Source organism: Drosophila teissieri, chromosome 3L (assembly GCF_016746235.2).
Source record: "Drosophila teissieri strain GT53w chromosome 3L, Prin_Dtei_1.1, whole genome shotgun sequence".
NCBI classification, from domain to species: Eukaryota; Metazoa; Arthropoda; class Insecta; order Diptera; family Drosophilidae; genus Drosophila; species Drosophila teissieri.
In genome coordinates, this window is record NC_053031.1 from 17,495,461 (window position 1) to 17,520,462 (window position 25,002).

General features: G+C 41.9%; 3 protein-coding genes across 6 annotated transcripts in view; 2 read left to right on the forward strand and 1 right to left on the reverse strand.

Annotated features, from left to right (window-relative positions):
* Positions 1–23,371, forward strand: part of LOC122615478 (LIM and SH3 domain protein Lasp) — a 28,225-nt gene extending 4,854 nt beyond the window's left edge. The window contains exons 2-7 of one of the 3 annotated variants that reach the window (XM_043790398.1): positions 12,421–12,515; positions 20,106–20,238; positions 20,584–20,719; positions 21,601–22,740; positions 22,885–23,120; positions 23,192–23,371. In XM_043790398.1, the coding sequence (XP_043646333.1) occupies positions 12,421–12,515; positions 20,106–20,238; positions 20,584–20,719; positions 21,601–22,740; positions 22,885–23,120; positions 23,192–23,371 (1,920 nt within the window). The remainder of the gene's footprint in view (positions 1–12,420; positions 12,516–20,105; positions 20,239–20,583; positions 20,720–21,600; positions 22,741–22,884; positions 23,121–23,191) is intronic. The other 2 variants (XM_043790399.1, XM_043790400.1) reach the window with 2 other exon arrangements.
* LOC122615481 lies at positions 410–1,893 on the reverse strand. Of its 2 annotated transcripts, none has more exons than XM_043790403.1 (2): positions 1,772–1,893; positions 410–1,709 (listed from the first exon to the last, which is right to left on the reverse strand). In XM_043790403.1, the coding sequence occupies exons 1-2, from the start codon at positions 1,799–1,801 to the stop codon at positions 582–584; spliced, it is 1,158 nt and encodes a 385-aa protein (XP_043646338.1). In that variant the 5' UTR covers positions 1,802–1,893; the 3' UTR covers positions 410–581. The 2 variants fall into 2 exon arrangements, with proteins under 2 accessions (XP_043646338.1, XP_043646339.1); XM_043790404.1 differs by having other exon boundaries at positions 410–1,705; positions 1,772–1,850.
* Positions 23,372–23,377: 6 nt separating the features above from the next.
* On the forward strand, positions 23,378–23,979 carry LOC122615482. Its single transcript, XM_043790405.1, has one exon. The coding sequence runs from the start codon at positions 23,378–23,380 to the stop codon at positions 23,741–23,743; it is 366 nt and encodes a 121-aa protein (XP_043646340.1). The 3' UTR covers positions 23,744–23,979.
* Positions 23,980–25,002: the final 1,023 nt, after the last annotated feature.

A 25,002-nucleotide genomic window follows, 5' to 3' on the forward strand; every position in this document is an offset into this window, starting at 1 on the left:
GTTGAGAGCAGAAGTCACAGAAAGAGGCAGCGAAGCATCAAAAATAAAAGCGTCGCCGCCCGTTTGACTTCGTTTGCCACTTAACGAGACCCCCTTTGGCTTCTGCGCACCGCCGCCCCTGTCATTCTGGCACACATTTGCACTTGCCTGACCCCGCTGATGACCCCTCTTTCCGCCCGCTCCGAAGCCACCTCTTTTGGCCTCCCCAATAGGCCATCACTTCTCACTGGGCCATGTTTTAATTTTTGCATCCTTTTCGAGTGACAAATGACTACAGCAACAAACTTCAGGACGGTTAGAGATGGAGAGAGAAACATTTGGAAAATCGGTGGATGTGCTGAAAAAAAAGTTTCAGAAATATTTAATTTTTATAATACCGATTTTGGAATCAAATAACTTTTTTATTTGCCAATTTATATTCAAAATACAGGTTAATCTCCATGGGCTTCCATTTTGTAGGTCGCAAGCCTGCATGCCACGGAGACTGCTCATAAGATATCGTTTAGAATTTTGATTTAACATAACAACTTCAAAAACACATATAAAACTAACTGATCAATTTTCATTGGTAATCGAGCTGCCTAGGAGATCAGCATGCTGGGGTTCAGCCACTTGCGCATCATGGCCTGATTCTGGGCCAAAATGGCGGCCGACTCCAAGTCGCCGCGTTTGAATAGTCGCTCATCGAAGTCGAAAAGGGATCGGTTGGTTGGGAGCTGGACATTGTGTTTGCAGGACTTCACTTGGCCACGGTTGGGATAAGGCTTTTGACCAGCCGTCTGCTCCGCCAGAAAGCGCTGCATTTGCTCATGGTAATGGTCCAGGTAGGCTGTGGTATCGGAGAACTTCGGCGAACTACTCGGAGTATCACACGGTTGTGGTGAGACTGGCAGTTCCGGAGAAGTTGCCTCCGAACGTTGTTGATTTTGCCTGGCCTTCTGGGATCTCTTTGACTTGGATTTTTTATTGTTGCCGGCAGGTGGCGGTAAGTTGTTCGGCTTGGGATTCGCCTGGGCAACGCGGGATTGGGGAGGAACCTGGGCCATGTTGCGCCTCGGATTTAGCTGAACATTGTGTGGCTTAGACTGCGTCGGTGGGGTCAATTTGACCTTGGCGTCGGGAGAAGATTTGGGACTCGGCCGCTTTATCGGCGGCTGATTGCCGGACCGCTTGAGACGTGGGGAAAGCACCACCTTGACCTTGAGCCTAGACACGGGGAGTGATTCCACCGCAGCAGCATAACTCATCGGAGGATCTTGGTCCGATAAATAGGAAGAGGATGTGGTTGGACGACTCGATGCAGAAGGTTGTTCCTCCAGCATCATGTAGTCGCTTAGAGGCTTATGCCGCACCGGAACGAGCTGGCCGGACTTGTTCCCAGCTCCGGAACTACCAGCACCGGTATTACCATTACCTCCACCAGTATAACCTGCTCGGGAATTGTTTCCTCTGGAATTACTTCCACCGGAATTGCATCCAGTCGATTTACCTCCTTCGGAATTATTTCCTCTGGAATTACCACCTCCGCAGAAACCTGCGCTGCATTTACCCACGTCGGCATTGCCGCCTGTGGAGCCTCCGGCTGCTCCATCAATGCGATTTCGGCGATTCCGGCGCTTCACCACCACCGTGGTGGATCTCGATCTTGGACCCGCCAGTTTACTATTCGTCTTGGGCTCTATTGCTGTAGGTGTTTTGGCTGGCTCTGGCTTACATCGGGATACGAATCGGAGATTACTTGACCTGATGACGACACTAAACATCCACTTACTTTGGCTTTTCGGGTGTACTGGGATTTCATTTTCTTCTTTGAGTCTCCACGATTCGACAGTCACTGTTCTGCTGGAAATTTGACAACTAGCAATCAGGGTTGCCATATTTATACAAGTGTTGTAGCACACTAATAAATACTACAATTCTTAAGATTTAAATATCGGCAGTAATATACTAAAACCAATTTTGTAGCTTTAAACTGTAGGTTTAGTAATAATAATATTGGTGAGTACAGTATTTTTAGAACTTCAGCAAGAAAAAATTAATATTAGATACCAAAATTGGTAAATATATGTATAACTGAATTTTCGGTTTCATCAAAAATTAAAAAGTATGATTTAAAAGCTAAAGAGTCTTTTGTATGTCAAACGGTAGATCGACACTATTTTTTTCTGTGCCTCACTCAAAACCTTTTCGCTTTCGGAAGCCACTATGGATAGGAGAAGAATGACAATAGCTTTATGTATTTATTTATATACATTTTCTCCACTCTTGACTGAGCCTCTTCACCTCGCTCACTTCACTCAAAACTAAAGTTCACTTTTGCATGACAATCAATTTTTCACTCGACGGTGGACGGACAATGATGCGGGGTCCAAAAGGAAAAGGTGGGGAAAATGGCCGGGGAAAGGGGAAGGTGGAAAATGCAAAATGGGAGTGGGGTGCCTCAATTGAGGCATGAAAATAAAAGTGGTCAAACAGGCGAATACGAAGAGAGATGCAGATGCGATAAAGGGGGACAATATTTCGACTTGTCACTGTCTTTGTTTTCCCTTTATTGCAATTTGCTTCCCGTCTTTAACTTCGTGTATCTTTTCTTTCTGATCAGTCAGATCTAGATATGGTTAAGTGGATAATTGAAGATAGTGTTTAGAGAAATCTTTGTAAAAGCTAGTTTGGTTTTTTAAAACTTGTTTGGTTTGTTATAAATCTCTTTTAAATAGGCAAACATAAAATATTCGTAGGCTAGTACTACCATTTATTGTAATCAAATAGACAATGTCTTATAGGGATTATTGAATGCTTATTTACAATACAACCATTTACAATAGACTAAGATAAGATATAAAAGCAAGCTTTAATAAATGAGCATAGTAATTTATGGAGTTACTCAACCTTTCCATTTCTTCATTCTGCACCTTAATTATCTTTTTTTCCGGTTCCCTGTTGCCTGAGAATCATTTTGGCCATTACTTTTGTTTCACTTCGAGCTTATGCAATTGTGTTGCCTCAAAAGCCCTCGACTTACCACACTCACTTTCATTGCACTTTAATCTCCCAGAGAATCTTGAGTTTCTGCTCCCATTTCCCTTCATTGAGACATTGCCTAATTAGACTTCGCTTTCAAGAGGTTCGCTTGCCAATTTTTTCTCGCTGAGATGGAAAGCAAATCAAAGGCGGAGAAAAACGACTGAGAAACTGCAGGCAAACAGAATTTGCTATGCCTACAAACTTCAAAGTCAAGATTTCGCTTGGCCAGCTTTTTTCCAGCTACTTGGCGTCTTTTGTGTCCCAAATTGTAAATGTAACAAAAAGTTTTGTCCACTTCGGAAACTGGAAGTCGTCGTCGTCGCAGAAGTTGTTTGGAAACTTTAAATAGCTTCTGCCGCTGCGGCTTGTATTATTTCAGTTTTCGGTGTTTTTTCACCCGTTTCTAGGGCTTTTCCTCCAATTAAATGTTTCCCATTGTGGTTCTGGTATTGTATAATTAATTTCGATGCTCAAATTTTGACTAATGACCGACAGAGCAGAATGGACAAGATGATTGAAGAGAGTCTAAACAAGTTTTGGGTCAGGCTTTTGATTCTTCTGCAGCTCATTTCGCGTCTTCTGTATTTCCTGTTTTGGACGTCTTTTAATTGTTTCCCTCCCTCTACACATTTTGTCTTTTGTTGCTGACGCTATATTCATGTTAATGCGCATTTGCTTTGGGGAAACACTTCCCTCTTTTGTCACTTGTAACAAGAGTTGAACAACGCACTCACCAGCCGAATGCGAGGTCCGTTCATAGGGAAATATTCACAGGCAAGACAAGGGGACTCGAAGTATGTTCCTCCTCGAATGAATTGCTTTGTTTAAATTCAATTGATCTTTATTAACTCACCCGTGGAGGGGGGCCAAGGGCGACAGGCGGAGATCCCAGGGGAAAGATCACTCGAGAGGTCTGCCAACGACTCGTGTAAATTCGGAGGGGCAGACAGAAACGACAAGTTGAACTCGTCTTCGCAGCCCTCTTGTCTTTAGTTTATTCTTTCTTTCTCTTAAGCATTTGCATGACTTTCCTCGTCATCATCCAATTGATCCCCCCGCATTCAAGTTTTCAATGAGGGGGATCTGTAAATAGGCGGGGCGTTCTATCTTTGGTGCTTTTATTGCATTTGCCATGGGTTTTATTTGTGGAGAGAAAAGGGCAGAGTTGGAGAAGTTCAAGTGGTGGTTGCTTGACTCTTGAGTTGCCTGGCACTTGAGGTTTATTTTCTTCCATTATATACACCCCCTAATAAGGAAATACGTCCTAAATCCAGGTTGGATAATAGATTATGTTTGAAAATTTACCTCATCGATTTTAATAGAGCTTAATAAAACAGTTTTTAATCACTAGACATTTGATGGACGTGCTTAAGTCGCTTTCAATTTGCCGCTTTCTGCGCCCGTTGCAGTGAAATCTTTTCTATTATTCAGCTCTGGCCCACATTTAACCCCAAACCGCATTCTGCTGCCGCTGAACTTGTGTCCCACATCCAAAAGTTTCGCTTGTTCGTCTTGTGTGCAAGGAGCCCTCTTAATTAATAATTTAAGTACTCCTATAAGACAGATGCATATATGACTAACTTACTACGGATGCCGAGCAAACCGATTGGATACTAGATCTGATTTTTGTGCAAAAACTTTGCTAATCACATAAGCCCTGCCACTCGTAGTTGTATTTGAATTAGCACTTGCCATTTGGATGCACTGTGTGGGAATAGCCCTTTGTGCTTCCAGTGAAAATTCAAATAGAGGTCTTGACTGCCGGATAAATGGGAGGAAGGGAGTGTGTGAAGTTTCTGACGTTTATAAATTAAACAAGCAAAATGCTGAAACGTCAGCAGAACTGAACCAAACTGAAATGGACTGAACTGAGCTGAACAGAAACTGGGGGAGGAGGAGCTCCAGGCGGTATTTCCTATTGACTTTGCTAATTGACTGAAGCGAAGGGAAAACGGGTGCGGGGAAATGTGGAAAATGGCGTGAAAAAGCCGGGACTAGGTGAGTTAAATCTGTACAAACATAGGGCTTAGTTTTGACAGACAACCTATTTTACAGAAACTATGTAGCACACAATTTGTGGGTGCCTAATCACCTTTGTCTGGTATTTAAATGTACGAGTTCATGCGACTTCAAACTAACAAACCACTTAAAGCTATAAATAATCTTCGTTTTATCAAATGATAGAAATATATAACATCTGCCAAATTAATCGTTCATTCATTCATATATGTAAATTCTCAACCTCCTCTTTAGTTGGGATGTTGAACCCAATAGATCATTCCTTAATCTGATACGACCGCTAACAACATTTCGTTCAAGTGGCGGCAATTGGAAGTGAAGTCTTGAATAGATAATCAAGCTTGACTCCTTTGTGTGGAGTGTCACAAGTGATCTACAGCAGAGACTTGTTCACAAATCACTTTCTAATTGGTCTTATCATTTCGCTCACACATTCTGCTGAATATTCCCATGGGTGACCCGGGCATTGGGCATATGGTAATCGTTAGATGCATATTCAAGACCCTGATCCGACGCCTGCACAGATGTCAGGCAAAGAGAAGAGGAAACATATATCACCGGAGCGTTGGTAATGCCCAATTTAAATAGAGAAGAGCAAACAGAAATTTGATTGCGTAGAAGAGGAGCATTAGGCGGCAGTTTCCCCCTGCCCCCTCCCATCTGTAAAAATAGAGAAAAAGTCCGCACACCCCACGTGAAATCAAAACCCACTTGCAGTTGCAGTTGCCAGCTGCTGTGTCTTCAGCTTCTGCTGATGACGCTGATGGAGGAACTTTGCTGCAGCGTTTGAGTTCCGAGTTGCGAGTTGGAGTTGGAGTTACGAGTGGGCGGGGGCGTTTCGGAGTCACACGTATAGAAAGATATAGGGGGAATCCGCCTGATGAGGCGGAAGTGAAAGCGACCAAGCAGAATTAAACCGCTTCCTCTCCTTTTATCCCAATCTCCCAGCTCGAGCTTTTGTGCCAGAGCACCCATCATACGTGGATACTCTTGATGGGAAGGGGATTATAGTTGAATAGTTGATTAGTACAAAATATTTTGTATTTTAAAATCTCTTTTTGAATTCACTAACAATTATTTAAAAATAATGAACAATAACTTAAACAGCTCTTAAAATGTTATTTTCAAAAACATAATATAATATAACCCCGAATATCAATTTTATTAATACCAATCTGCTGTTATTATCCAATTAACTGCTATGGTATAAAGGTAATATATCTAGATAAGTTCGCAATCTTTACTATTCGATAACTACCTATCGGCCAAAGATCGCCAATTTAAGGAACTATCCATTTAACACACTGTAATTTAGATGTTCAGTAGCTTTAAAAATTATTTGTAGTATTCGTTATAAGAGGGTGTGAATGCAATTTAAACGACGTGAAACCTAAAATCCAAGCCCGTTAAAGGGTAATAAAGCAGTCTGCTGTTTCGGATTCTCGAGTGGGTTTTTATTACATTTTGTTTTGGCAAGCCGTGGCTGCGCCTTAACCCAAAAAATCCGGAGTTGCGTTCAAGTTTTTGGTCAATTTAACACGCCTTGCCACGCTCTGTTTGCGGGCCGCCAATTGTTGTTTATAAGCAAAAATGCGTGCTGACGTAAGGTCAAGGTGTTTACAGATTAAGGCCGACGTACTCACAATCCGTACCAAAAATGAAAATACCCAAAAATGGCAAATAAAGAACTGTCATCGTTAAATACAGTCTGAGGTGTTGCAATGAGTCATCGGCACTCGATCAGTTGACTACCCTACCTCATAGCTGATTGAGTTTCTTGTCTGTCGGTCTGTGGGACAATTGTCGTATTTGTCTGACTATCCGACTCGACTGTCTGACTATGTGACTTTCCCTATATGGTGGCCCACACATGATATAATTGACATTATCAACAACAACTGGCCGCTGATGAGCGTTAAGTAAGCCGGCAAATGGTTTTTAATTGTTGTTGCTGACGTGACCAGTTTAAACCCCAATTTGGTCATGCTATAATTGAATATTTACCCCGGGCAAGCTGTTTGTGTTGTACAGTGTGTTTGCTTATGCAATTCTCACTTCATGTTTTTCCATCTTCGGCGTTTTCACACGCCCGAAAAAGGGCGGAAAAGGGGGAAAACCGTTTGTATCTGGTATCTGGTCAAACCGATCTCTTCCCATTCCCATTGATTGGAATCTACAAGTTTTCAATTTGCTTGAACGCGCTTTCAGTTTCGTTCAATTGAGTTAGGGGCTTCCTTTCTTTATTTGAGTTTAGCTGATGGCTAATTAAAAGTTGTTTTCGGGGTGGAAAGAAATAGAGGGGTGCCATAAATTGAATTTGATAGACAAAGTTGGAGCTGTGTTTTCTGTGACTTGGATTGCCTTTGTTTGAGTTGCAGCAAAACTGGAACTGTTGTTAGATTTTGCAATTACGCTGCTCAGACTCTGTCATATGCATACTTGTTTTTTGCCACTACATCCGCACAATCAAAAGGCGAAAAAATTACGTAATCTTGCAGCGAAATTGTATAGCATTATACCAAAATAGTGAACTAATATCGCACCATGCCGTATATAGTACAATTCAACTCAATTCCTGACTGCGCAATCTTAAAGATTGCATTCGCGATAACATCCCTAGGATCTTGAGTCATATTCATTGTGAAAGTTTTGAGATAAGGCGGGCTAGCTCCCAAAGTAAATCCGATGTGGGGCATTATGCGAACATGTGGATCATGTTTGCCTCAACCTCATTCCGTTCAACATTCTTTTGGCCTTTATGTCACTCCACTCGCCGCGGTGAAATATATTTCTTTACACTTTTGCAAAAGTTTATTGCAGATATTTTGAAATGAGAGTTTAGAGTGGGATTACAAGTGAATTATGCGCCCTTGTAATTTGTATGGGCATTTAATTAATAAATGTATAGGATTGACATATTTGATATGTCAACGTATAAAATTTTAGGGATTTCCCAAATTACATATAACTTAAATATTTGATTAACCGCCTATTCACATCATTTCTCCACGTGTACTTAGTTTCGCCGAAAGAGCAACAAGCCACATTTGATTAGAATCGCTTTTTATGGTTATTATTTTTTCCACATATTTGCACGTTCGCTGGCTTCAATCTGAGAGCAGAGATATAACCAAATTATTTGTTTATTAATTTCGTTTATTGCCACAAGTGGTGCGGAATGAAGAGACAGCGATCGGGGCCACCAACTGCGTTCGTTTCGCTTTTTTTGGTTTTTACTCGCTTATTTCATTTTTTCATTTTTTGTGTACTTGTTTTTTGCCGGCAAGAATCTGGGCGATTCGCGACCTAATGCTGCAAGAGCACTCTTTGAGTGCGGATGACTCATGCTCCAGCAATGTCGAGTGCTCTAAGTGAAGGGGGCGGAGAAGAGGGTTCCTCCGAGCTCGGATATGGCGTTGTCTTCTGGCGGGGACAACTCCATTCCACTTGATTCCACTTGGGCAACAGTGGTCCATGCTGGACTAAAAGTGCTTTTGAGTGCTCGCAACTATCGCTGGAATATATCGACTTAAATTTAGAATATTTGAAATTTGGAAAAGTAAACGAAGTTGGGTCAAGTGTTCGAGCAGATCGTTTTGCTAAGGTGTGTATTTATACATTGCCATTGTTTATTTTAGATAAAAGTGTTCAGTCTGAACCTAGTGTCATCACATCTTATATTTTCTATATTTTATTGTGCATACTGGCAACTGCGATGGTGATGCCTGTTTTTCCCGACTTCGCTGCGACTATGGCCCGTTCATTTCTCCACTTTGATGGTTTCTCCAGTTGTTGTTTTGATTAAACTGCTGGTGGAGCGAGGGATATGGATATGGATATGGATGTTATGGCTACGCAGAGTTGGCCAAGAGACGGCAGAGTTGGCTTTAAATCATGATTAATATCTTATGTAAAGCTGGCGCGGGGGGAGTTCTGCCGCTTCGACTTCATTCCGTTGATAGCTCATAACGGTACCGGCTATACGAGCATAAATAACAGTTTTTTAAGTGCTGCATCTAGTCGAACTTTAATTTGTGCTCAAAGAAAGCTGAGAAGCATTTCCCCGGACAATAGAGAGAAAGCATCTCTCCCTCTGAATGGCCATAGAATTTCTTCCCTCACTGCCTTTGCTGCTGACCTGACCGGCAAACAAAAACCAAAATCCAGAAAAAATGAAATAAAAACCATATAATCTGGCAGTGGACAACAATGCGAATCTGGATTTCAGTTTGCTCTCATGTCTGAAGCGTGTTTGCCTTTTGCCGTTTGGCATTTGAAGTGTTTATTGTCCCAAAACTTTTAAGAATTCGCCTTGGAAATACTCTTCACACTGCGGATCACAAAGATACTTGTGCCAGGAGCTTGGAAAGCACAAATTGTATATAACATATATACACTTTTATATAATCATAATGGAGCTTCTAAGATATAAAAAACTTATTTATAAACTTCCGTATCAAATATTTCTATTTAGTATGCATTAAATATGTTAGAGTAAGTTATATTTCGGTCTACAGAGAATGCATTTTGTTTAAAGTGCCAGATCAATTGTTTGGGAAATTATTCTCCTTGCCAACAATGTGAAAATTTCAAAAGGATTTTACCACCTTTACATCAAATGACACTTGCAAAAGGTTCGAAGGAGTTTGAATTAGTGTAAAAACAATAGGTGTTGACTCGCAAATCAAACTAAATATGTAATAAAAGGAGAGCTGGTTTTGTCTGAATTTTTAACCAAATTCGGAATTGGTGAAATCAGTTGCTTTTTTACATATCTGTTCCCATTTCCAAGTGCTCCAGTTCCTTATGCAAATTTAAAGAAATCACTTTGACACTTCAAGTCTGGTCTATTTTTCTTGATTACGTTTATAAATAGATTTTTTGAACCAATTGTTTGTTTTGTAGTTTCTGGTGTTGTTGCTGGTGCTCATTGCCCCCATTTGTCATTCGCTGGCTTTGGCTTGCCGTGGTAATTCGAGATTTTCCTACCATTTCGTGGCTCATGCCAATTGTTTTTATCGCCACTTGGGTCGAGAAACGTTGAAAGCGTGCAAATTCGAATGCAAATTTAACACCTCGTCGTGGTTGACAGAAAACAGCCCGGCAATAAACCCAAAACCAAAAACCAAAAACAAAACGAAACAAAGCGAAGCCAAGAGGAAACGTTTAACTTTTGAAAATTGAGCCACAAATTGAAAATCAAGACGAGAAGCGAGCAAAAGTGAAAAAGTGGGTTAAAGCGGCCGGAGAAAATGGAAATTGAATGCAGTTGACGCGGGAGACGTACTCCGTTGTTGACCACCGACCACCAAACTATTACCTCACCACATTTAAATACATATGGCTACATTCCCATGTGTGCATTGCCCATCCAGATTCACATGGCCACTCCTACAACATAAAAAATATGTGAGAAAAAAGCAAGAAACTCGACAGCATTTCGTTGCGAAAGTGAAACTGAAAATGCAATTTGCCTGCAACCAAACAGCTTAAAAGTCGATGGACTTTGACTATGAATTTTGTATGAAGTTATGTCAAATACGGAAAATTCATTAATCTATAAATAAATTTGAACAACTTTACTAAACATATTTGGTAACATTCGCTAGCCTTTCACGCAACATGATTAGATAAAAAACTAAATTACAAATAAACAAGCTAGGTACGCTGTTAATATTGTAATGGTTTTATGACTATAAATATGGCTTTCAGTTATACACAAGCAACTAAATAGAAAGTCCATGCATCAGAGTTAAATTTAAAGACCCTAATGTCTTCGACACACATTTAACAAACCAAATCCTATGCCCACTGTTAGTAACGAAGGTCTGAACCTGAGGCATTCTTACCGAACGAACTGCATCGGTGGTCCAATTGGCCAAATACTCCAAACCACTGCCCCTGTTACGCATGCGCCCTGAGCTGGAAAGTCATTTGCTTAAGCCCAGATTCAAAAGTCGGGTCAGGAGAAAAATGCGATGATTTATTCGGGTTTCGGTTCAGTGGGGTCAAAGATTGTTTCGCTTTCAGCTTTTCTCTTCGGGCCATGGAATGCGGTAAACTGACGTCTTTCGTTTTTATTTCACTTATTTCTTTGTTTTTTATCTCTGTTTGCGTCCATCAAACAATTAACTATCGTATTTTTTTGTTTCTACACTTTTAATTGTTGTTTAAACTGGTTTTGCGATGTTTTTGCGCCAGCTTCCAGTGGCAGACAGCGTTGAAAACCAATTAGGAGATATTTTGTACTCCCATCTGGCATCTCTTTCGGCGAATGTATGGCCCTCTCTTTCGGCTGCTAATCCGCAGACAAGTTAATCGTTTGTTGACCTCCACGTCAAGGATGGTGGGGTGAATGGGAATGGGGATGTGAATGTGGATGAGTTGGGGCTCCATTGCGGTTTTGAGATTTTTTCCTCTTTCGGAAAATTTGCATAACGCGTTGCAGGCAAACAGAAACAGAAAAGAAGGAAAACCAAACATCCAGGCACCAGATACGAAGTCGAGCTATCCAAGTTCCATCACAAGTTCTTTCTCTGGTCGTTGCGAAGTTTTGTATCTCGGTATCTGTGAGATGAGAGCTCTTCCCCACTTCATATGCCAAGTCACCACAAATCACGCAACATTTTCAATGTCTGTTTGTCTGGTTCTCATCTGTCTGACTTGGCAACGCTTATCTAACCAGTTATCTTAACTGAACCGTACTAACTACGATATCTTCGTATTCTTCACCTTCATCGCGGAATGCAAAACCTTGAGATAATCAGAAAATTGGTTCTTTTTGTGCTTTTCCCAAAATAAGAAGGACCTTTGCTCTTTGTTTTTCCTCAAGGTTAATTTATGCACTCACCATAACAGCTATAAAAATCTATAAAAACATTCATTAATTTTTGAGATATTCAAACTAAAGGATGTTTTGCTAACGTGATGTTCTGTTCTGTTCTGTTCAGCACGAGCAACACTCATTTTTGCATCCTTTCTTTATTTTTATGCACATAAAATCATAATAATCAAATGAATTATTACATTTACAGCTAAAAACAGTTGGAAATTTAACGATTTCTTTGAGATCTCTTTAACCGCTTTTTTAATTCCAATTAATTTTGGAGAAAATATAATATGTACCCATAAATTTCTAGTTAACGGAATAGTATGAAAACCTTTGAGAGCGCTTCTTATGCTTGGCTTGGCCCAGAGTTTTCAGTTGCACTGCGCCAATTTGGCTAACAAGCAACAAAGAGCAAAGGAAGCAATAGCAGCACCGCCACACTAACAAACAAAAAACAACAAATAGCAATAATAATATTGCATTCTCGACAATTTCCCTGATTCTCCGTTTGTAATTCAACGTTTTTCCCCTCTTTTCTTTCGTTTCAGACATGGCACAAAACGTGTTTCAAATGCACAGAATGCGGCATGACGCTCAATATGAAAACCTACAAGGGCTACAACAAAATGCCCTACTGCGAGGCGTAAGTTTAACCAAGTTTATACCACCCCCTAGCCCCCAGAATTCCATCCATCCCCCTCACCGTCCTCCTCCTCCACCGACCGCCAGCGGGACCCATGCACAATTGTGGAGCACAGTGGGGCAATCACGTTAAGCCTTATCGCATCGCACCCACTTGAAATCGGAATGCGATGGAGGATGGTCAACCTTGATTTGCCTCCCTCACCTGGCAATCTTCATTAGCGTCGTTTATCTAATCGCTCCCTGAGATAGTGGATGTGTGGGTGGGGCAGAGTGCCCCTGGCAGCGAAGATAACGCCTAAATTCACTGGAAAATTGCAAAAACTCCCTGCAAGTGGGTGAGCAAAAAGCGCAGCAGCTGGTTAGGGAAAAGTCCGGGCTGAATAAGGAATGCCGGCGGAGTGGATGCAGAATGGGTGCAGAATGCGGAAATGCAGTTGTGGGCCAGGCGCGGAGCTACGGTGAAACCCACTCCAGTTCACCCGGTGAACTAGTTAATTGTTCGCTTGATAACAGCAGCTGCTTCTAATAGCGTTTAGAGTTAGATTTAATGGCTGCAGTTGAATTTTTCAAATCTGCAGCACTTGTTTGCCTTTGGGCCCAGCTATGATTGCATTCCGGCTTCATTTGATTTCATTTTATTACGTTCTTTTGATTAGAAATGATAGCCAGCTATTGTTTTCATATCTACAACAATATTATTTTTTTATCTACTTCTTTTTTGCCTATGACGGACGGTATTGTTTTGCTAACGGCTTAATTATGTGTTTTGAATAGTCGAAGAGCTTGCAATGCTATCGATGAAAATATTTCATTTTAAATTGGATTCTTTTAAACCGGTTGGTTCATTTCATTAAACAAATTGCATTTAAATTTGTGTTTAGAATACGTAAGAGCAACATAGTTAAACGTAAATTACATACATATAGTTTAAAGTTGATTTTTTGTTCGTAACTTTCCCTAACTCCGAGAACTAGTTTTCCTATTGAAGAGCAGGTGATCAACTCTGCCATCTAGACGCCTCGCGCACACAAAGCTTTTCCCGTTTCCTGCTGAGCTGTTCAAATCGGGAATCGCTTCGCATGGGGAATCTGTGTCACTTGGGGGGCGTTCCAAGTTCCCAGAAGCCAACGAGCGAGCCCCCTTTTCCGACCAGAACTCCACCCCTGACCAGACTCCGCTTGATGCTGTGTCATGTTCATTGTTGTAGACAATGTCACACATACCGGACTGGGTAAGCGGACAAGAGAGCAAGTGTTTTGCTTTGTATTGTGGCCAACACCAGCCAGCTCCACAGCTCCTCAGCTCCTCGGCTCCTTTTGCCCAATATTTTCTTTTTGCTGCAGTGCGTGGCAGCATTTGCTGGCCTTGAGCCAAAAGCCAGGGGCGCAGTGAAACGGGGATCGGATCGCACCGTCCTCCTTTGGTTATACTACATTCTGTCCTGCGACTACTGCGACTACCGCTGCTGCTGCTGCTCTAATGCAGATTTATTGTGGATGCCACCGCTGCGGGAATAAAAATTCCATGCGGATTGAGTTATGCGTCCGTTAGCTCCATTGCGCAGTGCCCCTTCTCCGCCCATCACGATTTTCCAGGCGAAAACCAACCGTGCTGTCTGCTTGGTATCACATGTCCCGTTCGCTTTGTGCGAATTTCCACTGATGTCATCGCCTGCATAAATTGCAACATGGACTCAGCTTCGGCAATGTGGTTTAGCGGCAAAGTGGCAGCGGTTACGCCCCGTTTTCCGCTGCCAGCACTTTCACTGCATTTCCTCAAACAGTTTGCACCTATCCGGCAAATGCTGCTCCCCGATTACGTGACGCCACGTGCGGGAATCCGGAGCTCCTCCTCCTTTTTTTGTCCGTGTCTTCGATCTAGATTTTTATGCGGGGTACTTGCGGCTCTAAAGGGGCATATTCAATTCCATTCCCAACTCCCTGAGTTCATTTCAGATCGAGATTAATGAAAACTATTAAGCTCTGAATCGTTCTTTCATTTTGAATTGCCGGAAAGGAAAAGGCTTTAGTCATTTATAAATCCTTATGAACACCTGAAGAACTTTGTTTTTTCTTTTATGTAGGGTATTTTTACGTGCCAACTATTGCCCAACTTTGGGTTTCTTGCATTTTACAACTGCGGCGACTTCAACTTCCACTTTTTGGTTTGCATTTTATAATTGCTCGGGAAGTTTCGCCAGCCTGGTTGTTCTTCGGAGCCTTCTGTTAAGTTCCGTCTGCAGACAAAAGATAGTTTCCCATCCAGTTACGTACGGGTCAAAACAAAGTTTTCATAGTGCCGCTTTCTTGGGCCGAGAGGTCAGCAACCCAGTGGGGATAACACGATTGCAATAAATTATGAAGTTCATTCACAGCATAAATGAGGGAAACGTGCAATTAAAGTTGGGCCACATATGAAGCTGAAGTGCCCGACAACTGATTGTTAATTGGATTTGAGGGCATGGATATGATACTCGCTCGTATCAGGGAAGGAAGTGCTCAAAATGGGAAAAGTACTCCAAGATTGATGCGAAACTTTCTTAATTTTGGATATTAAACTGGATGATGTGGGAAATGATTTGAGACTTAAAATTTGTAGTTTATTGTGATGCAAGGACTTCATTTCATTAGGATCGAAATCAATCTGAAACCAATTAAAAATTTAGTTGCCCTTACTAGAAAATTCATTTGTTTCGGAATTGATTTTCATTCATATACAAGTAGAGCTCAATAGCAATCCAACAAGTAGGAGAAGTAAATAAATAGGAACTCTTGGATCAAACTAGTTTCAGTAAATATCCCAAGCTTCCTTTGTTGTCCGGTCTATTCACAAGAGGAAATGTGGAACTTTGTACAACTTAGAGCTTATGGATAAATGTCCATCCCCTATAAACGAAACTTTCTCCTCGCCCTAATTGCATCTTGAAGTACGGCTTTCCTGGCCGTTGTCTACCTAAGGCCGAAAGCCAAAGGACAGGACAGGAAAAGAAGCCGGCTTTGGGCCAAAACCAAAAGTACACTTACATATGTACATATGTAATATATGTACATATATGCACATGCACATGTGTACAAATGTGGGAAGGAACTACTTCTATTCATACAATTTTGTATACATTACATTACCAGGCCCCATTTAGTTGGAATTGAACTAGAAAACGAGATGTTTACAATGTCTTGCTCGTTTTTTCGCATTTATTTTGTATTCCGTTTCGTTTCGTTCTCCCTTGGTTGTGTAAAGTAAAAAAATAAAAAGCGGGGTTTGCGAAACATCTGCCGAACAGAAGGCTGATACTTTTCTATATATCATTGGCATTTATTTATTAACATAAAAACCCAGTGAACCATGGTCATGCAACCCATCATCCAAAAACCCCGCCCCTTGTGCCACATTTTCTTCTCGTCTTCTCTCATTTCATTTTGCATCACATTTCCCCCCCATTTTTTTTACTTTCGTTTTAAAACGCGGCTTAAATATCCGAACAATACCGATGGTTATATGGGATATATGGGTAGCTGTGCATATATCTTCGTCTGATTACTTAAGCCGCCCACAAAATAGAAAACAAAAGTGACAACGGCCACAAAAACCTTTTCAATTACCAAAAAATAGTTGGGTCCACAGACTGGCTGCCTGGAAGAGTTGGGGGCATTGTCTCATTTGTCCCCTATTTTATGCTAAATACAAACATTTGTGGGTCGCCTATTTAGCTACCGAAATGAGCTGGGAGTGGTGTCAACGATTACCCCGGGAACACCTTTCTTATCCGGCTATTGAATATGAATTTTTAAAAGCTTTAAACACGCGATGGGAATTTACACACAGTCACTGTCGTTCACTCCCTTTCGCTGTCGCTGTCTGTGCGATGGATTTTCGAACTTTTATGCTCACTTTGATTGACTGCAACGGACTATGAATACCGATGATGACGTTGATGGGCCAATGCCAAAAACTTTTGGCTGTAAATGCGTAGGGAAGAAGGGTGAGAAGGGGTGGAGATTATCACATCGGCCGAACATGCATTTAATTTCAATTTAAACGCTTTTGCAAATTATGTGTGAAGTGATTTCTCTTTTTGTTATGCCATCTCAGTCAGCGCAGTAAAGGAAATCATTTATTTATGAGAAAATATATTCAACATATTACCCATCAGACAATTAAGATACATTTCTATAGACTGTTTAATAAATGGCAGGAAGTTCCCAATCGCGATTTAATTAAATAAAGAGACTAACTTTCGCACATTCTTATTTACCCTATTTATTAAATTGGCCACAAATTAATATTTGAATATGTTTTCCTTTCTAACGTTTCCATCTCGATGCGATGCTTTATGAAATGTACTTAAGAAGAAACAACCATCATTAAAAAGAACATTCATATTCCTTGCTTAAACAACCATATAAAGTGGGTAGTAATTCTTTATGCAGTCTTTTGTGAATCCCATCTCATCAGCAATGGCCAGTATTAAGTCGTAACTGCCCCTCCCTGGCTTACTTTACATTGATCCATTGCACAACAACACCATAAAGTCGTCGAACAACAAAAGACTGTCATGGTAACTCAACACCAATCACCGTCACTGCTTGTTCCACATGGGAAAAATTAAAAAAACAAAGAAATAGGAGTAAGTAAAAAACAAGAGTGAAAAAAGCTGAAAAATATGTTGACATCCAATGAATGTCCGAACCGTTTTTCTCGTTTATATGTTGGGCTGGCTATGGGTGGTTTGCGCCTGGTTTGGATGGTCTTTCGATGCTTGATGACTACCACGCGATGTGGTCCAGTTTGATGGCCGGGAATCCAGATATCCTCTTTTCCATCAAAAGCAATTTGTGTGGGAAATCATGAACAGCGACAGGGACAACTGGTGCCATCAATTGACTAACAGATACCCTGTGTTGTGTCAATTAAAGCAGTTGTTTGTGTAAAACAACAAATGTTCAATAGTTACAATTTTAGAAATATATATCTTTTTCTATATTAGAATATATTTCTTAAAATGTATAATACAATGTAGAAATAATGCCCAAAAAACATTTGTTCTTCTTGGAAACCATTTATGCTACCGATTATGCGGTTCTGTATTGTTTACAAATAAAATTCTTAAAATTCTTTGATAATAATAAAATGTGAAGCAGAAAAAAGGAGCAACAATTGCATCATGGACATGCATTGTTGTTGCTAGTTTGGCTGCTGCTGACGTGCATGCTGCTGTTGCTGCCTTTGTTGTTTTTGCTGCTGCTGATCTATTGGGAACGTGCTGAGACATCCGCTGGTGGTAGACGCTCGCCAATGTCGCCTCCGGGCGCTCAAGCATTGTTATGTCATCATTACCAGCTACCAGCAACAGTAGCAGCACAAGCAACACAACTAGCAGCAACAGCAACAACAGCAGCAATGTGTGCCAGCTACAACAGCAATTTGACCGACCGAACGCAACGGCAATGCGGACGATGCTTTCTGCGGTTCGGGCTTTGTACTTATTTCTGCCCCTTGGCCACCACCTCATCCGCCTCCCCGCCGCCTCGCCACCGCTTCTCCTGCCCTGTTTCTATCTGTGGCACACACATGCAACGCATATTGAACGATAAAGCAAAGCTTGCAGCGGCAACAACAGTGCGTTGTTGTTGCACTTTGGGTATACCCTTTTCGCGGGTTGAACTATTTGTCTGAGGTATCTGCTGGTGAAAACTATCTGAAAACAGTACGTTAATTTGCAAGGATACTATTTTGGCTAGACTGAACACTTAGTTGTAGGATTGCAAATTAATTAAACTTAATTGGAGATATATAGTTAAATCGGTATAGTCATATCCCAGTTGTCCTTTAAAGTCTTTAAATTCGGATCTCTTTAGTAACCTGAATATTTACTAGATAGATAGGATTGTAAGTAGAGAGTATACAACCTTCGTCGCGTTTAGGACAGCTTACACAAAGTCTTGTTGTTTGGAATAGACCTACATGCATCGGTGCTCTCTCAGTGATTCTGGGTCTGGTGCTGCTCACACGCTTTGGTCATTAAACGGCCTTGTGCCACTATCAACTGTCCACCGTATGTGTACCGCACCATTATGCCATTATAGCAAATACTATATATGTACTATATACCATACAGCGAGCCGTACCATTACCATCCATCTCGATGGTGGTCACCTCTGTGCGTGTGCGACAGTTGTCATTGTTTTGTCGCTGGTTCGCATTCCACAGCGATTGCAACTTATTGCCATCTACCACCTTTCGAAAGTCGGCGCCAGCTGTAGGCGATTATAACATCGCTAAAAACCCATAAATATTCTATAAAGCCAATAGACTCGCATGCAATTACGTTTACAATACTGTTATATGAGGTGAGGGGCCAATAGGGCTAAAAGGCAGAAAGGAGTTCTTCCCCGCTGTGGGTTTATCAACCTCACGAGTCGAGTCATCGAGGTTGGTTATCAGTTGGGTTGTTGTCCAATCGATCTATCGATCGATTAGCCCGCTGATAGGTTAAAGCACTCCGCACATGGCTGCAAACAAAAAGAGTCGTGAATTTATGGAACTGCACAAAACTGCGTGTGTTTGTTCGCCATGATTACTTTCGCATAACAGATGCGCCATGTTATTCCTTGCTGCTGCCAATAATTAAATTGATGTATTAGTCTGTGGGGACGAAACTGGGAAGTTGATCCAGAAAGTGCCATAATAATATCAACGTTATTGTGTTTTGCGTTTATTCAATGGCTTCTAGTTGGATTTTATCAGTTAGGCTTGGCTTGCTTGAATGTTTTATATATTTTTTATTTAATTTAAAAATAACACTAAATAAAATGAAATGTCCGTCAGAAAGCTACCTACTCTATGAATGTGAATGAATAGTTTGGCAATAGCATTCCTAATCCTCAATGTGCTTTTCACATGCTTTGAACCAAATAAATTGGCATTGTGGTCTTCTATTTAATTCCTATGCTAATTATTTGGATTAAAACTTCCCAGACAAGCTAAAAGTTGCCTAAACCCAATGGCAAATTAAGAGTAAACCACTAGCATATTAATCAGGCTTTTGATAAACTACATTCAGCCACAGAAAAATCTGTGGAAGTGCACTCCCGTTAGTTGCCAGAGGGTAACTAAAGAAAACCCCAATCAAACCACAAAAGTACACGTAGTTTCTGCTGTTTGGGGCTCTGTTTTAATTGATAAAAGCAGAGGGGCGAGGTCAGAGGTTTTCACACGAAGCCAACATGAAATCAGAGATGTAGGATATGCTGTGGCCTTATATAAGTATATGCGAATGAGCATATGTACATATGTATGTATATCCCCCGCAGCAGAATCAGCATCTCACATTCCACCCACTCGAGCGGAATTTCCGTGAATCCGAAAACCAAATCCGAAATCCAAGTTGGCCAGCTGGCGTGGAGAATTTTCAGCGAGAGCTCCGATTGCCACCGGCAGTGTGCGAGTATGATGATGAACTTTATGTGCGGCATGCCACAGAACGAGCGACTGTGCAACTGCTAGCACAGTTGACCAGCGTTAACTCCTCTAACTCTGCTGATCTATAACCTAACCCCTTCTCCCCTCCCCCTCTTCCCTCTTGCAGACACATCCCGAAGGCCAAGGCAACGGCCATTGCCGATACGCCCGAGCTGAAGCGCATCGCGGAGAACACGAAAATCCAGTCGAACGTTAAGTACCACGCGGACTTTGAGAAGGCCAAGGGCAAATTTACACAGGTCAGTGCAGAGAAGTTGAGAGTGCAAGATGTGCACAGGAAGCGCAATTATCCAAAGTTGTTTTTACTTCTATTGCGAACTTATTCCTTATTAGGTTTAATTCAGTTCCGCAATGGATAGGTCGTTGAAATGTTTATATAGTACATTTTGATAAGTAAATTCGGTTCGTACTAACTGGCACCTTTGACTTCATATGTACATATTACTAAAGCGCGGTCTTTATGAAGTTCAGTTCAGTGCGGAACATACATATATCTGTCCTAAGGTTGCGATAAGGCTTGATATATGTACAGTTGCATCCCCCATTTGGAGCATGCCGTTGCTAATTGCTTTTGCATCCGACAGGTGGCCGATGACCCGGAAACGCTGAGGATCAAACAGAACACGAAGCACATATCGAACGTGGCATATCACGGGGATCTGGAGAAGAAGGCGGCCATGGAGAAGCAGCGAGGATCCGCCGAGGTCTCCGACAGCAGCAGTGAGTAGTCGCCTTGCACTCGACCTCCTTCCTCCGTCTGTATCTATCACTATATCCATCTCTATGAGACCAGACCCCTCCAAGCCTCTAACTGTTGTATCTTTCCTCCTCATCATCACTGGTATTAAAGCTTTATTGTTTGCGACCGCTCGTTCGCTTAATAATGGTCAGTTGGTGGTGGGCCGGGCTTACTGTTTGAATTAATTTATTCGAATTTCAATTGACTTAATGTGTTTATAATAGTCTATTGACGTCATTCACTCATGCATGCATTCAAATGGTCACAAAAAATTACAAAGCCTGCTTACAGAGAACATGTGTAGCGGTTGTTATTGATTTCTTTGTTCATTGAATTAAACATTTAAATTTCTATTAAATGTCACTTGAATTATTTTACTCAAAAAAAAAAGTCTTCCCTTTCCTTCTTATCCTTCCCTTTTTTATGATTTTATTTACCTAATCCGTATCCTTACTGTGTATCCACTGTACTTCTACTGTATAGAAATGCATGTGGCAAGTCAGAATTTGCAATTCTGCACTATCCATCCATGTTGTATCTATTTCCATCACAGCTGTCACATTGTGTAATTAATATTGATTATAATGCCGTTTTTTATGGTTTGTTTTCTTTCCTTTTATTTTGTTGTGGACTTTGTTTATCATTTGTTGCCATTTATCCCACACCATCAACCAACTGCAACAATAAAATCAACAACATAATATGTGTGCTTTCTGAACTACCGTTAACCTAACGATACACACAACACAACAACAACAACACCACCACCACACACATCCACACTAACAACAACGACTGTGGACAATGTTGCAACTAATTAATCGCCACCGCGAAATCGATAAATATCGAAAAAATCGAAAAGATGAATCGGAATACTTCTCTGAGCAATTGGCAGCTGAACAATTCTCGCAATATGCACCCACAGCCTCACCCATTCCGCCAGCAGCGACGACACTACACCAGCAACAACAGCAGCTGCAACACCAACAGCAGCAGCAACAACAGCAGCAGTACCAGCAACATCAGCAGCAACTGCAGCAGCAGCAGCAACAACACCAACACCAACACTATCTGCAACAGCAGCAACAGACCCTGCCACCGCCACCCATACAACACCAGCAATACAACACAGCGGCCATAACGCCCACTTACCAACAACTCCAACAGCAACAGCAGCATCAGCAACAACAGCAGCAACAGCGGGCACAGCAGCAACAACTGCACGATCCCTATGCACACTACCAGCAACCACAGGCGCTGCGCCAGCAGCAGCAGCAACAACAACAGCAGCAGCAACAGCAGCAGCTGCTGCAACAGCAAGCCATTAAACAAGCCTCACATCTGTATCCCACAGCAACATCCCAGCAGCAACAGATGCCGCCACCACAGTCGCCGGCGAATCCGCAGCAGCAAGCGCTTAACAGCTACAATGAGATGCGCTCGGCCATACTCCAGAACTCCCATCACCCCAGCGGCAATTCCGTGGATCAGTACGACCAGCCACAGCAGCAGCAACAGAGCACCAACCCCACGCTGGTGGCTGCCCCACAGCAGCAATCGCACCACAGCCTGCTGAACAACAATGCCAGCAACGGCGGCATTTCGCACAGCCACCACAGCAACATCAACAATAATGGGCACGGCTCCCAGACCCAAATGTTGCCGCCACAAATGAGACGCTCGGCGGCCAGTGTCGCCTACGATGGCAACGGCAAGCAACAAGTGGCAGCCGGGCCAGGAGCTGCCCAGAATCACCTGCAGCAATTGTACGCGTCTCCCAATTACACCGCTGTGACTCCTTCGGAAAATTCGATAAACGTTAAGCAGCACGCCAGCAATGGCCATGTGCCAAGCCAGCAGCAACAGCATGTGGCAGGCGGCAGCAATATCGGGAAGATAGCGGACTACGATCCGCTCACGGATGGACCAAGGGTGGTGCCCAATGCCGGCCGGTCCAGCACCACTTTGGTCTACAGCTCCGAGCCACGGGGCACTCAAGGTGGTAAGTTGCGGAGCAGGCTAGCTGGTAGTTCGAGGTAGTGATAGTGCGCGCTCAGCTCGATGTTACACACTCATCTTGTCCTTGTCCCCGGCTAGAAAATATGTAGCGTTAACAGAACTAATCCAGCCTTGTATGTCCTCGCAGGCAACAGCGTGTACCCCAAGCGCATTGGCTCCGTTTCCGATATTGATCCTGCCAACGGCATCTACGGATCGCTTACCGCCGCCGAGCAGGCTCACCAACAGCAGAAGCACCAGCAGTACTACCAACAGGTGCAGATGATGCAGCAGCAGGAGCATCCGCCGCAGCAACAGCAGATGCGCCAGCAGCCATCCTACTCCTCCCTTCAGGAAAAACAATCTCGACAGAGCACTTCTATGGTATGTTTCAAATGGATGTTTATCATATTTAACACACTTATCAAATATATGTGCTGTATACTATATTTTAGCGCGTCTATCGAGCCATCTACGACTATGAGGCGCAGGACGTCGACGAGGTCAGCTTCCGCGAAGGCGACGTCATCTTCGAGGTGGAGTCGATCGATTCAGGCTGGATGACCGGACGTGTGGAGCGTACCGGCAAGACCGGCATGCTGCCCGCCAACTATGTGGAGCAGGCGGTTATATAATAGGGAATGTTTTACTACTGCTGCTGCCGCCAGCAGTTTGTGGTGATCCTCATCTGCCTGCTCTACATCCTGCTCGTGCTCGCCTTCTTCGTCAACGTTTTCATTGCGGATCGCAACATGCACGCGAATCTAATGATGAGGAACGGACGGCACGGGGTTCACGGCGGAGGTGGAGGAGTCCCTCCGCCAGCAGGCATGCATCCGGGTCACCACAATCCGTACGACATGCATGGCTACAACCACTACAGCAACTACCATCCGCAAGTGGATTCCAAGCAGCAGCAGGAGTTGGCCAAGAAGACGCCGCAGCAGCAGGCCGAGCAGGACATTTACTACTATTTCAATCACGTATTCAGGCGGCGCCGGCGATGATGGGAGTCCCACACCCCAACCAACACCCAAAATTTAAATCTTTAGTGCATTAACTTATACTGCATCCACTACATACATAGATATATAAATACTATATATAGCAAAGCAGCGGATTATGTAAAAAGAGAAGGGAAATTGATTAATTAATTTTAAATTTATTAGTAATCCAACCAAGAACCAACAATCCGATATCCATCTTATTAAATAAACGAAGCCACAGCAGAGTTATGAGAAATCAGCAACAGCGTCGAATGTGTTTCACCTATGAATCGACTAATATATGAAAGCGGAACATATATCTGCACCGATTCCAATAAGAAATTGAGCGACCAAGCTAACCCAGCCAAGTTTGCATTTATCTACAGCCCTTAATAAATCAAATTTATATAGATATTTATTGAAGAGTATACAAAACGTTAATCAGCTAATCGTACACTATAGCTTACTAATCATATACAAATACGGATATCTATAAACAATTCGATTAGCTAAAGTGCTTCAGCATAACATGTTGTGGATAGCAAAATCCCAAGGCAAAGGTTTTCTAATTTAATTAGAAGTTCTCAAAGTAATACTTACGGGGCAAAAGCTAACACAAATTTCCCCCAAGTTTTCTTAGGCTTTTTGAAAGCTTTTCGCATTAGCAATCCACTCAGATTCTGATCGGTCTGAATGGGGTCTTTATCCCTACCATTTTGTCAATTTATCTGTGTAAACGAGTAGGACATGGAAGATATTGTTCTTGTTTTTGGGGGAGATTCATGTTTTTAATATATATATTTTTGTTAAGAGAATAATAATAATTATATTGTTTGTTTCTAGTGTTAAATTGAAGAGAGAATAAGGAGATATCGTTTCGTTTCACAAAAGAAATCCTTGAAAGTGCCTTTAATTTGCTAAAACGTGTTTTTTAGATAAAACCAATTTACTAGGCTTATCAATAATGCATTAAAGAATCAATAAAATATACTTATACTGTAACTTATACATTTTCATACCGTATGCATGCAATGGAGAACGAATTTCTAACGCAAGTAACGAAACAATTTACAAACGACAACTAAAAATAATTAAATATGTGATTGGAGAATCGTTTTTCTATGGCAAGTCAAGCTATATAATGTATTATTAACTTAACTTACACCACACTCACACACATACATAGCTATAGAAAGCAATTAATAACAATTATATAGGCATAATGCAATTGGAAATGCTTCGAGTGGAAAGAAATCACCTAACAAATACTTGAATTAATC

Excerpts from the sequence above, each read along its gene's own strand:
- LOC122615481 (XM_043790403.1), bottom strand. The coding sequence starts at position 1,801 with ATGAAATCCCAGTACACCCGAAAAGCCAAA. Across the intron at positions 1,710-1,771 it reads AGTACACCCGAAAAGCCAAA|CCAGAGCCAGCCAAAACACC; the intron begins GTAAGTGGATGT and ends TCCCGATGTAAG.
- LOC122615482 (XM_043790405.1), top strand. The coding sequence starts at position 23,378 with ATGTTTTACTACTGCTGCTGCCGCCAGCAGTTTGTGGTGATCCTCATC.